Below are 13705 nucleotides of genomic sequence, written 5' to 3'. Positions count from 1 at the left end.
AAAGTATTATCTGGATCATCTAAAACCTCCAAAGCCACACCATGATCAATCTCAGCTCTCCCATGTTACACTCCCTGTCTATTTGTTATTTCATCCTATTTGTCTGGGGTCCATCTATCATCAAAGCCGTTCCCCATAAACCTAGATTTCTGACTGGCTCGATGCAATGTTAGCCCTCTCCATCTCTAGCCTGAGGTCAGCTCTGGGATTGAGATGGTGCAGTGGAGATAGTGGAGAAATGTCACTGAGGGGATTAAATATTGATGTACAGAAAGGCCTTGCCTCTACCCCGTACCCTCTGGCTGCGAGCGAGCGAAGTCATGCAGTTATGGGCAGAAAATAATCTGAAACAAACAACTCAAATGGCATCAGGGGAGCAGAATAGAGAAATGGATGGTAACTTGGATCTCCAGAGCATCTTAAGAAGTCCGAGTCCTATCCTGTAAAAGTTATCGTTATCCTCTCCATACAACACAACCATAATCAGATTCACTTGTGCTTCACTTAATGCTTTATTCAGAGATCTGCTTTTCCAGGGCCTTATTTTTACATACAAGCCCCCTCCAGCAGAAAAGGAATCAATACAATTTAAATATGTACCAGAGGGAAAGAAAATACATACATGAAGGCAGGGGTATGAGACATGCAAGCCTAGTTTAGTTTGACGATGAATTACACAAGATGGTTTTACTGCGCCAGGCGAGGGATCGTCCCTTTGGTGTCGAACTTTGTAGATAATTGGCCCTCTTTCTGGGACTCACCCACAAACAGGACCAAGCCTGGCCTGTTGAGGAGTGACGGACTCCATCCTAGCTGGAGGGGTGCTCTCATCTTATCTACGAACATAGACAGGGCTCTAACTCCTCTAGCTCCACAATGAAATAGGGTGCAGGCCAGGCAGCAGGCTGTTAGCCAGCCTGCCAGCTTAGTGGAGTCTACCACTAGCACAGTCAGCGTAGTCAGCTCAGCTTTCCCCATTGAGACCGTGTCTGTGCCTCGATCTAGGTTGGGCAAAATTAAAAATGGCGGTGTTCGCTTTAGCAATCTCACTAGTATAAAGACCTCCTCCATTCCTGCCATTATTGAAAGAGATTGTGATACCTCACATCTCAAAATTGGGTTACTTAATGTTAGATCCCTCACTTCCAAGGCAGTTATAGTCAATGAACTAATCACTGATAATAATCTTGATGTGATTGGCCTGACTGAAACATGGCTTAAGCCTGATGAATTTACTGTGTTAAATGAGGCCTCACCCCCTGGTTACATTAGTGACCATACCCCCCGTGCATCCGGCAAAGGCGGAGGTGTTGCTAACATTTACGATAGCAAATTTCAATTTACAAAAAAAACAACAACAATGACGTTTTCGTTTTTTGAGCTTCTAGTCATGAAATCTATGCAGCCTACTCACTCACTTTTTATAGCTACTGTTTATAGGCCTCCTGGGCCATATGCAGTGTTCCTCACTGAGTTCCCTGAATTCCTATCGGATCTTGTAGTCATAGCAGATAATATTCTAATTTTTGGTGACTTTAACATTCACATGGAAAAGTCCACAGACCCACTTCAAAAGGCTTTCGGAGCCATCATCGACTCAGTGGGTTTTGTCCAACATGTCTCTGGACCTACTCACTGCCACAGTCATACTCTGGACCTAGTTTTGTCCCATGGAATAAATGTTGTGGATCTAAATGTTTTTCCTCATAATCCTGGACTATCGGACCACCATTTTATTACGTTTGCAATTGCAACAAATAATCTGCTCAGACCCCAACCAAGGAGCATTAAAAGTCGTGCTATAAATTCTCAGACAACCCAAAGATTCCTTGCTGCCCTTCCAGACTGCCTCTGCCTACCCAAGGACGTCAGAGGACAAAAATCAGTTAACCACCTAACCGAGGAACTCAATTTAACCTTGCGCAATACCCTAGATGCAGTTGCACCCCTAAAAACTAAAAACATCTGTCATAAGAAACTAGCTCCCTGGTATACAGAAAATACACGAGCTCTGAAGCAAGCTTCCAGAAAATTGGAACGGAAATGGCGCCACACCAAACTGGAAGTCTTCCGACTAGCTTGGAAAGACAGTACCGTGCAGTATCGAAGAGCCCTTACTGCTGCTCGATCATCCTATTTTTCCAACTTAATTGAGGAAAATAAGAACAATCCGAAATTTCTTTTTGATACTGTCGCAAAGCTAACTAAAAAGCAGCCTTCGCAAATGGAGGATGGCTTTCACTTCAGCAGTAATACATTTATGAACTTCTTTGAGGAAAAGATCATGATCATTAGAAAGCAAATTACGGACTCCTCTTTAAGTCTGGGTGTTCCTCCAGGGCTCCATTGTCCTGAGTCTGCACAACTCTGCCAGGACCTAGGATCAAGGGAGATACTAAAGTGTTTTAGTACTATATCTCTTGACGCAATGATGAAAATAATCATGGCCTCCAAACCCTCAAGCTGCATACTGGACCCTATTCCAACTAAACTACTGAAAGAGCTGCTTCCTGTGCTTGGCCCTCCTATGTTGAACATAATAAACGGCTCTCTATCCACCGGATGTGTACCAAGCTCACTAAAAGTGGCAGTAATAAAGCCTCTCTTGAAAAAGCCGAATCTTGATCCAGAAATTATAAAAAACTATCGGCCTATATCGAATCTTCCATTCCTCTCAAAAATTTTTGAAAAAGCTGTTGCACAGCAACTCACTGCCTTCCTGAAGACAAACAATGTATACGAAACGCTTCAGTCTGGTTTTAGACCCCATCATAGCACTGAGACTGCACTTGTGAAGGTAGTAAATGACCTTTTAATGACGTCAGACCGAGGCTCTGCATCTGTCCTCGTGCTCCTAGATCTTAGTGCCGCTTTTGATACCATCGATCACCACATTCTTTTGGAGAGATTGGAAAGCCAAATTGGTCTACATGGACAAGTTCTGGCCTGGTTTAGATCTTATCTGTCGGAAAGATATCAGTTTGTCTCTGTGAATGGTTTGTCCTCTGACAAATCAATTGTAAATTTCGGTGTTCCTCAAGGTTCCGTTTTAGGACCACTATTGTTTTCACTATATATTTTACCTCTTGGGGATGTCATTCGAAAACATAATGTTAAATTTCACTGCTATGCGGACGACACACAGCTGTACATTTCAATGAAACATGGTGAAGCCCCAAAATTGCCCTCGCTAGAAGCCTGTGTTTCAGACATAAAGAAGTGGATGGCTGCAAACTTTCTACTTTTAAACTCGGACAAAACAGAGATGCTTGTTCTAGGTCCCAAGAAACAAAGAGATCTTCTGTTGAATCTGACAATTAATCTGGATGGTTGTACAGTCGTCTCAAATAAAACTGTGAAGGACCTCAGCGTTACTCTGGACCCTGATCTCTCTTTTGAAGAACATATCAAGACTGTTTCAAGGACAGCTTTTTTTCATCTACGTAACATTGCAAAAATCAGAAATTTTCTGTCCAAAAATGACGCAGAAAAATTAATCCATGCTTTTGTTACTTCTAGGCTGGACTACTGCAATGCTCTACTTTCCGGCTACCCGGATAAAGCACTAAATAAACTTCAGTTAGTGCTAAATACGGCTGCTAGAATCCTGACTAGAACCAAAAAATGTGATCATATTACTCCAGTGCTAGCCTCCCTACACTGGCTTCCTGTTAAGGCAAGGGCTGATTTCAAGGTTTTACTGCTAACCTACAAAGCATTACATGGGCTTGCTCCTACCTATCTTTCCGATTTGGTCCTGCCGTACATACCTACACGTACGCTACGGTCACAAGACGCAGGCCTCCTAATTGTCCCTAGAATTTCTAAGCAAACGGCTGGAGGTAGGGCTTTCTCCTATAGAGCTCCATTTTTATGGAATGGTCTGCCTACCAATGTGAGAGACGCAGACTCAGTCTCAACTTTTAAGTCTTTACTGAAGACTTATCTCTTCAGTAGGTCCTATGATTAAGTATAGTCTGGCCCAGGAGTGTGAAGGTGAACGGAAAGGCTGGAGCAACGAACTGCCCTTGCTGTCTCTGCCTTGCCGGTTCCCCTCTTTCCACTGGGATTCTCTGCCTCTAACCCTTTTACAGGGGCTGAGTCACTGGCCTACTGGTGTTCTTCCATGCCGTCCATGGGAGGGGTGCGTCACTTGAGTGGGTTGAGTCACTGACGTGGTCTTCCTGTCTGGGTTGGCGCCCCCCCCTTGGGTTGTGCCATGGCGGAGATCATTGTGGGCTATACTCGGCCTTGTCTTAGGACGGTAAGTTGGTGGTTGGAGACATCCCTCTAGTGGTGTGGGGGCTGTGCTTTGGCAAAGTGGGTGGGGTTATATCCTGCCTGTTTGGCCCTGTCCGGGGGTATCATCGGATGGGGCCACAGTGTCTTCTGATCCCTCCTGTCTCAGCCTCCAGTATTTATGCTGCAGTAGTTTATGTGTCGGGGGGCTAGGGTCAGTCTGTTACATCTGGAGTATTTCTCTTGTCTTATCCGGTGTCCTGTGTGTATTTAAATATGCTCTCTCTAATTCTCTCTTTCTCTCTTTCTGTCTTTCTCTCGGAGGACCTGAGCCCTAGGACCATGCCTCAGGACTACCTGGTATGATGACTCCTTGCTGTCCCCAGTCCACCTGGCCGTGCTGCTGCTCCAGTTTCAACTGTTCTGCCTGCGGCTATGGAACCCTGACCTGTTCACCGGACGTGCTTGTTGCACCCTCGACAACTACTATGATTATTATTATTTGACCATGCTGGTCATTTATGAACATTTTAACATTTTAACATTTTGACCATGTTCTGTTATAATATCCACCCTGCACAGACAGAAGAGGACTGGCCACCCCTCATAGCCTGGTTCCTCTCTAGGTTTCTTCCTAGGTTTTTGGCCTTTCTAGGGAGTTTTTCCTAGGGAGTTTTTCCTAGCCACCGTGCTTCTTTCACATGCTTTGCTTGCTGTTTGGGGTTTTAGGCTGGGTTTCTGTACAGCACTTTGAGAATATCAGCTGATGTACGAAGGGCTATATAAAAATAAATTTGATTTGATTTTGATTTGAACTAACTCAGCCCTTTATTTTCGCTTTGCAGAACCAACTGCAGACTTGCAGCATATCAAGATCTTGTTAATGTCAAAGAAGGGATATGAAGGTGTGTGTATTTTTACGTAAATGTGCTAAGTGCTTCAACGAGACAGTTTAATTCCAGGTGTTTTGAAGCATTCTCACTCATACTACAGATGTAGGTATAACTGATTATGTTATTTTGGGAACATTGAGACAGTTCATAGGTAGCGCAGTCAGCCAAAGTGAGATACTCTGTATCAATGAAGACTAACTTTGAAAACAAAGACCAATGCAATAGCTCCACCTACTCACCCTAGACCCTGCCACAGTTATTTGGGGCTAATAACACACTGATCAGTTACAAAAACCCTGAAATAACGAAATATTCACATTAACGTCAGCAACAATAAACTCCCAACATTGAGACTAAGGACTGTTTGTAGCCAATCTATGCCACCTTGTTTAAAGGACATGCACCATGTCACACACGATTCTCCTCACCAAAACATCGCAACTAAGTTGCATCAAAATGTCCATTATGTTGATGAGAGCTCCATCAACAAATCACTAAAGAGAACTGCTCTAAAATCTCTTTATGGTTGCCAAAAGGCAGCACTGTGCAGTACGTGTTGGCACTTACCGTTGATCCATTTGGCCTCTGGGTCATGGACCACAAACTCAGACTTGAACAGATCTTCCACAGTGAGTTTGGTATCACTGCCAGCTTGGCTGTCCGCTGCAACAACAAAAAATGAAAAAAAAGGGCATTAATTCCAAACTCTATTAATACTAGGAACTCAATAATGATCAAATCCTTATTTTATCATTATCATTATTGATATTTCCAGCATTGTTTATTCTCTCATACAAGGAGCGAGTAGTAAAATGTTGTTCTATTGCTTCTTGTTTTGTATTGTGAAGTGTGCTGCATCAAAGTCTTTCTGAGGAACCCAGTTACCAGAAAGCATCAGGTCCGTCTCCAATCAAGGACAAGACAGTCTCCTTGGTCCTGACCTAGAAGTTATCCCAGGCAGATGCCGCCAAGAGATTGCCACTAGAGACACTGATCTAAGATCAGTTTTACGTTGTTGCCCCTAATATTCAAGGTAAGCATTGTGGATAGGGTAATCTGATCCTATATCTGTGTTTAAGCTGTCACCTTTCACTCTATGTACGGTACTACAGAGATCGAAATTCAAAAGTTAAACATTGTTTCCGAGGTCGGACAGGCAGAGAGAGTTTTAATATTAACCCACGCTGTACCAAACTAAATGCCAGGTTGGAAGCAAGGGGAAATAATGTGCAAGTTGAGATAAATACAAGAGATGATTCGGACAGCAACATGAACATGATATTCTTATTGATCATTTTTAGATGGAACTGTTAGCAGGCATATGTGTGTCTGTGATGGCCAATACAGCATGGATTGGAACGCTGCACGTCCAATCAGCATCCAGGATCCAAACAACTAGTTAAATAAGAGAGTATACACAGAAGCATATAGGTGTTTATAATGTCTTAGGTCTATGCTTTAGTCAGCAAATGACACTCAGATGAATATCCTTTATGAATAAAATAAGTTCTTATAAGAAGATTGGATGCACTTGGATGGCTTCACCTGCTCTAGAGGCAGATACTTCGAGCAACCTTTTAAATGCAGATGAAGAGGGAGTCAGGGGTGTAAGAGTGAGGTAGGGAGTGATGGAGGGAGAGCGAAAGACAGAAAGAGAAAGAGAGAGGTGACAGTAGAGAAAGTGATATGGAGAAATTATATTAAAAAAACAACATGCACACACGCGCACGCACGCATGCACACACACCCACACACACACACACACACACACACACACACACACACACACACACACACACACACACACACACACACACACACACACACACACACACACACACACACACACACACACACACACACACACACACACAACCCATACATGCAATGGTCATTAATAGGTTGTTATCCAACCTGAAATCCCTCAGCTGTGTAAACATTGCCTTTGTAAACATGTTTTAATTATAAAATGTTAAGCCATTAGTAAAATAGAATGTTGTTAAGCCAATTGTAAACTAATGTTGACTTGGACAGCTGCTAATTGTGCAGGGCGAGAGAGAGAGAGGAGGGCCAAATTATTTTGAATGTCAGCCATGTTGGCCCGGGCTGGATAACTACAGAGCACTCCTGTTTGTAAATGATGTGGCAGCCACATGCAATAGATAGCTAGCCCAGCAGACATTCGAGGGGTTGGAACACCAGGGGACAGTGTGGTCTCCTTGTATCTGTGAGTCATTCCAAACATGTCTGAGTACGTCACTCAGCATAAACTGTTCTTCATTGCAGTAAATTGAGGAGGTCGATCAACAGCTGAGTGCTGATATTAAGTTAATATAAAATTGTGCAGGCAAAAATCGCGATTCCATATTAGAAATGAGTAGCACAACTGGACATGTAGCCCAAAATTCATCATAGAAAGTTGAGATATGTTAGGCAATAATACAATTGTGGGGCTAATTTCCTTACTGTCACCAATAGTCTACCAAACCATAGGCACTGAACCACCTCTGGGACAGATGCTATGTCTATCCTGCAGAACACAACTCCGGTTAATAAAGTAATATACTAATTATCCATGGCCAGTTCTGTACCTGGAGTGAGGAGGATGACAGACAATGTGATCAGAGAGCAGACCCCCAATATAACCAGCAGAGCGATAACAATCCCTTTCCAGTTCCTCTCAGGTGGAGCTCCCGCACCAAGGTCCTGTAAAGAGAGAGAGAGAGAGAGGGGGGGGGGGGGGGGGGGGGGGTAGGAGAGAGAGAGAGAGTGGGGAAAGAGAGAGAGAGAAACAGTTTTTAAAAGGGAGTTCTGGAAAATACCGAGACATACAGTACAGAACCACAAAACATAGGGATAAACATGCTAACAGCACTACATAAATGCTTCAGACTTGAGTCCAAGATTTTCTGGCATCCATCCATCCATACAAACGATTTGATTGAAGGCCACAGATTGTCAATACGTGAGTCATTCTATGTTGAGCCAGTTATGTAGGAGCTTACAAAAAAAACATAGCCATGTGGTTGAATTGCTAGAAAGTCAAATTGAAAGCCAAATCCAATTCACAGATCACAGACATTGAGCATGTCATACACATACATTTTTTAAGCAGGGACACAATAGGCAGCAGCATGGATTGACCCCTTCAATATAATGTAAACAATCTAAGAAAAACACAATACTTAAAAAGCATAATGTGTTATGATTGAATGCCGGTCATTGTGTCAGAATATGCAATGACTTCGACGGGAAAGTGAACATCTAATCATGTAGGAGTAGAAAAACGTAAACTAGGAAATGGTATTCACAAAAATGTTAAGTATTTGTTCAGCTTTATTGTAGTGGATGTGCTAGCTACAGGTTTCAGCATTTCACCTTAAGCTGCATGATGGGGCTCATTGTAAGCTGCATAGTAGCATTGATAACCAGCTTCATGGTGGGTCTCAAAATAAACTGCATGATATTGTTCAGTCTAAGCTGCGCGGTGGGGCTCAATGATAAACACGAGCAACATTATGGCATTCTGTGTTTAAATTCAACTCAGAGGAAAGCACCTGTTTGTAAGCTGCATGGAGGGGCTCAGAGGAAAGGGCATTGAGGGACTTCATGAAAAATGCAAGGTAATATTTCACAATTTGCATTTCAAGGGAGAAAGGCTATTTGCATGGTTGACTAGCTTTCATTAAAAACTCTCTCGGAGTCTCTCTCTCATACTCCTACTTCATGACTACTGAAGCAACTCCCTGGCACGAACAAGCAGCCTTTTACCAGCTGTGCTACAGTATCACCGTGTGTCATAACCCCTATTCGACAAGACTGAAACAAAACTCAGGCATAGGACTACATATTTTGTATTCAATCATTTTACTGTTTAACATGGTGGCGAAAGGACAGGTCAAGATGGCCGTCTACTTTAATAGCCATGCAGTGGTGGGTTAAAGGCATAATGCAGCCATTTTTATATCAATATCAAATTGTTTCTGGGTAACAATGAAGTACCTTACTGTAACAAATTTCCTTTAAAGTGGCAATATCTAACTATTTGGGTGACCTGACCAAATTCATATGAGTCATAGATATGTGATTCTAATTGAAAGCAAGTCTAAGAAGCAGTAGATCTGTTCAATGTGCGCTACTGCTATGCTTCCCATTCTTACTTTCAGTTTTGTACACCAGCTTCAAACAGTTGACACAACAATATTTGTGGTTATGGAAAATATATATCACAGTGGTTTAGATGGTACAATGATTCTCTACACTATACTAACTTATTTTGTCACATAAACTGAAATTAGGCAACCTACTAGAGTTTTAGCAACCAGGAAATGGCGGAGCAATTTCTGCATAGTGTAACTTTAAAATTAGCAAAAATTGCTTTTTATGAAGCAAGACTGTTTGGGTGTGGTCTGAGTGGGGAAGGGAAAACTGAAAACTAGCTGTTATTGGCAGAGAGGTTTGAAAATCTCTTTGTTATTGGTTTATTAACCATTTTACCACATGGAGATGTCACCATGAAAAGCCGAAACTGCCGCCCATACAAACCTGCTGATTAGAAGGTCCTGTGCAGATTGAATTTTCAACTAGCAACTATCAGGAATCACACTGATAAAAAAAAAAAGTTTTTACAGTGTTAGTTTCATCAGCTGTTGTACAATATGATACAAAACACAGCAAAAACAGAATTGTGACAGCACTGGGCCTTTAAGAGGCTGTGGCACAGCGTTAAAGGAGTTCTGCCTCAGTGGTCTTAAATAGGTTCTGTCCTTCATCCATATCTGCTAGTTCTGATAAGGTGGCAACATTAAGACCCTCTCTCCACATGACCCAAACCACTGGCTTTCCTGGCCTCACTTACCCACAAAACCCTGCAGGTACAGGGAGGGGATTATTGGCCTCCGATCCACTTCTGAATTGTGATTGGCTAGAGGGGGTGAAGTACAAATATGGCCAATAAGACCCAGGTTGCTGTTTCAAAAAGCTTTTGTCACATTTCTGCTCAATTTTTCAAAGGAGGCGATTATCAATTTATTTACTGTGTATCTTGGAGGGTTCACAGGTAGGTGTGAAACAAACCGTCACATTCCCCCTGCTCCCCAAAAAATGTAAACGCTCAAGCACCTCTCCAACAGCTGTGGGGAGTGAGGTGTCCGGCTAGCCGCATTTGCATCCCTTGGCAAAGCCGTAGAAGCGTGCCCTTGTTCTGGGGACATTGTGTAATATCATTTTCGGCCCACAAAGGGCACAGGCGGCTGATATATTATCAGAGGTTGGGCTGACGCTCATTTCATTAATACCACAAAAAACGTCTGCCTTGTCCTTGAACACTGACAGCAACTCTAAATTGCCAAAGCCCGCCATGCGTGAGCTTCTTTTTTCTCTTCATCTCAAATATATCTCTCTCTCTCTCCAATTTCCTACTTAGCAGTTTTGGAATCATCATCCTTAATTTATTAACTCAATTATGAGCAGATAAAGCCACTGAGAGAGTTCTGGCCCGATGCGTCTCTCCATTACCATTATGGGGATTAGGGAACCATGTAAGGGCCCTGACAAATGCCTAGCCCCCACGAGAAGAGAAAATAGCTTGGGTGTGTTTCACACAGACCCCCCCTCCCCCCCCCTCCCCCAACTCACACACACACAACACACACACACACACACACACACACACACACACACACACACACACACACACACACACACACACACACACACACACACACACACACACACACACACACACACACACACACACACACACACACAGGACTAGGCCTGTAGGTTAGGGGACGGGCTAAAGCCATCTCTTTTACAAAGTGGTACTAATCCCTTCTTCCCACCTCAGGTCATGACCTTAGCTCTTATTTTGTCTACAGAGATTTTTAACTGAAGTCATTAGAATCACAGTTTCCCCAACCCACATTCAGTACCACGTGTCTTTCCCTTGAGTTTTATACCACTTTACAATATGCTCATGAATAACACTTCAAGTAAAGTGTTATAACACATACTGTACATAGACACATCCACAGACAAGGGCAAAACAGGCAAAGGACAGCCAAAGCGCAACAGTATATCCCAACAAGACAATCTTGTCGCCCACAAACACTGCAAGTGTAACTTTCTTTACTTCCACCAGTCTAGACATAGTTTTCAGAGTCCAAACTAAATAACAGAGTCATACAACTAATATGGCTGCCCACACCATTTTTTTGCCCTTAGATTTTCTGTCATAGACTGTCATTCATCTTGCAAATGTGTTATTTTACTCCACATCGGGGTGTTAGTCTGTGTTGCAGAGAGGCACTGAAAACCATAAATAAATATCTGACAGCTCCGGCAATAAGCAAGCAGACAATCTGCATCCCAAATGGCACCCTTATTCCCTTTATAGTGCATTACTTTTTATAGTGCATTACTACTATAAAAGTAGTGCAATATGTATGCAATAGGGTGCCATTTGGGATGCATTCAAAGCCTTCATTTCTCTATCTCTTAGAGAAGAGACTCAAGGGAGAAGAAGAACAGGTTTATGGGGAGTTAGGGTTGAAATGTTATGTAGGTACACATAAAATAGCCCTGTTAGTTATGTCTGTCTTAAAACCTGTTAGGGCTAGGGGGCAGTATTGACACGGCTGGATAAAAAACGTACCCGATTTAATCTGGTTACCACTCCTACCCAGTAACTAGAATATGCATATACTTATTACATATGGATAGAAAACACCCTAAAGTTTCTAAAACTGTTTGAATGGTGTCTGTGAGTATAACAGAACTCAAATGGCAGGTCAAAACCTGAGAGATTCCTTTACAGGAAGTGGCCTGTCTGACCATTTCTGGAACTTCTTTGCCATCTCTATCTTTTACTAAGGATCTCTGCTCTAACGTGACACTTCCTACGTCGTCCATAGGCGCTCAGAGATCGGGAAAAACCTGAATGTCGTCATCCCAGCCCCAGGCTGAAACACATTATCGCCTTTCTCAAGTGGCCGATCAAGGGACTCTGGGCTTAGGCGCGTGACCTGACCGCCCCCGTCTTTGTGATTTTTTCCTCTGTTTGCCGAAAAGGAGATTCCCGGTCGGAATATTATCGCTTTTCTACGAGAAAAATGGCATAAAAATTGATTTTAAACAGCGGTTGACATGCTTCGAAGTACGGTAATGGAATATTTAGAATTTTTTTGTCACGAATTGAGCCATGCGCACGACCCTTCTTTACCATTTCGGATAGTGTCTGGAACGCACGAACAAAACGCCGCTATTCGGATATAACGATGGATTATTTTGGACCAAACCAACATTTGTTATTGAAGTAGCAGTCCTGGGAGTGCATTCTGACGAAGACAACAAAAGGTAATCAAACTTTTATAATAGTAAATATGATTATGGTGAGTGCTAAACTTGCCGGGTGTCTAAATAGCTAGCCCGTGATGCCTGGGCTATGTACTTAGTATATTGCAAAATGTTCTTTCACCAAAAAGCAATTTTAAAATCGGACATATCGAGTGCATAGAGGAGGTCTGTATCTATAATTCTTAAAATAATTGTTATGCTTTTTGTGAACGTTTATCGTGAGTAATTTAGTAAAATGTTAGCGAATTCCCCGGAAGTTTGCGGGGGGTATGCTAGTTCTGAACGTCACATGCTAATGTAAAAAGCTGGTTTTTGATATAAATATGAACTTGATTGAACAAAACATGCATGTATTGTATAACATAATGTCCTAGGGTTGTCATCTGATGAAGATCATCAAAGGTTAGTGTTGCATTTAGCTGTCTTCTGGGTTTTTGTGACATTATATGCTAGCTTGAAAAATGGGTGTCTGATTATTTCTGGCTTGGTACTCTGCTGACATAATCTAATGTTTTGCTTTCGTTGTAAAGACAGTGTGGTTAGATTAACGAGTCTTGTCTTTAAATAGCTGTAAAATAGTCATATGTTTGAGAAATTGAAGTAATAGGATTTTTAAGGTTTTGAAAATCGCGCCACAGGCTTCAAGTGGCTGTTACGTATGTGGGACGAATTCGTCCCGCCTAGCCCATAGAGGTTAATGCAAAACTGAAGAGTAATGCAGGTTCTTGTTTTCAGGATGGGATTTATGAAGTTGTTAATACAATGTAAGTTATGGGCCAACATTAGTCTATATGGGTTATTCCAGCGGAAGGTCAACCTAAGTTTGTCATTTCAAAATGAAGCAATCATATTCCTAATTATCCTTAAGGTGCAGACGTTATTTTAACAGGACATTACATTATTTTTGCCATTACAGAGTATGATGCCATGTATCAAATAACACTTTTTAGTGCGTTTAGTGTTTTCAATCATACTTCCCCCCACCCTCACAGAGCTTCTTTTGCCTCTGTATTTTCATGAGCAGAAATTATAAGCAGAAAATGTTGACATAGTGTAAGTACTGAATAAGAGCACCTCCTCCCAGCTGCACTGAGGCTAGGAAATAAATCTGCGATAATTGAGCATTTCAATAAGCATTTTTCTTCGGCTTGCCATGCTTCCCACCTGGCTACCCTTACTCCGGTCAACAGCCCTGCACACGGGGTCACACGGGGTGG

At 42.3% G+C, this 13705-nt stretch overlaps 1 protein-coding gene across 1 annotated transcript in view; it reads right to left on the bottom strand.

The window, feature by feature from the left end:
• LOC106586113 (inactive dipeptidyl peptidase 10) overlaps window positions 1-13705 on the bottom strand; it is a 219104-nt gene that overhangs the window by 180340 nt on the left and 25059 nt on the right. Inside the window, exons 2-3 of the mRNA XM_014172985.3 lie at window positions 7724-7838; window positions 5700-5795 (exon numbers count right to left, since the gene is read on the bottom strand). Coding sequence (XP_014028460.2) covers window positions 5700-5795; window positions 7724-7838 — 211 coding nt within the window. The remainder of the gene's footprint in view (window positions 1-5699; window positions 5796-7723; window positions 7839-13705) is intronic.

Source organism: Salmo salar, chromosome 25 (genome assembly GCF_965601325.2).
Source record: "Salmo salar chromosome 25, fSalSal1, whole genome shotgun sequence".
In the NCBI taxonomy this organism is placed as follows: domain Eukaryota; kingdom Metazoa; phylum Chordata; class Actinopteri; order Salmoniformes; family Salmonidae; genus Salmo; species Salmo salar.
The sequence above is the reverse complement of the archived record's forward strand: the minus strand, read 5'-3'. Positions and strand labels throughout refer to the sequence as shown.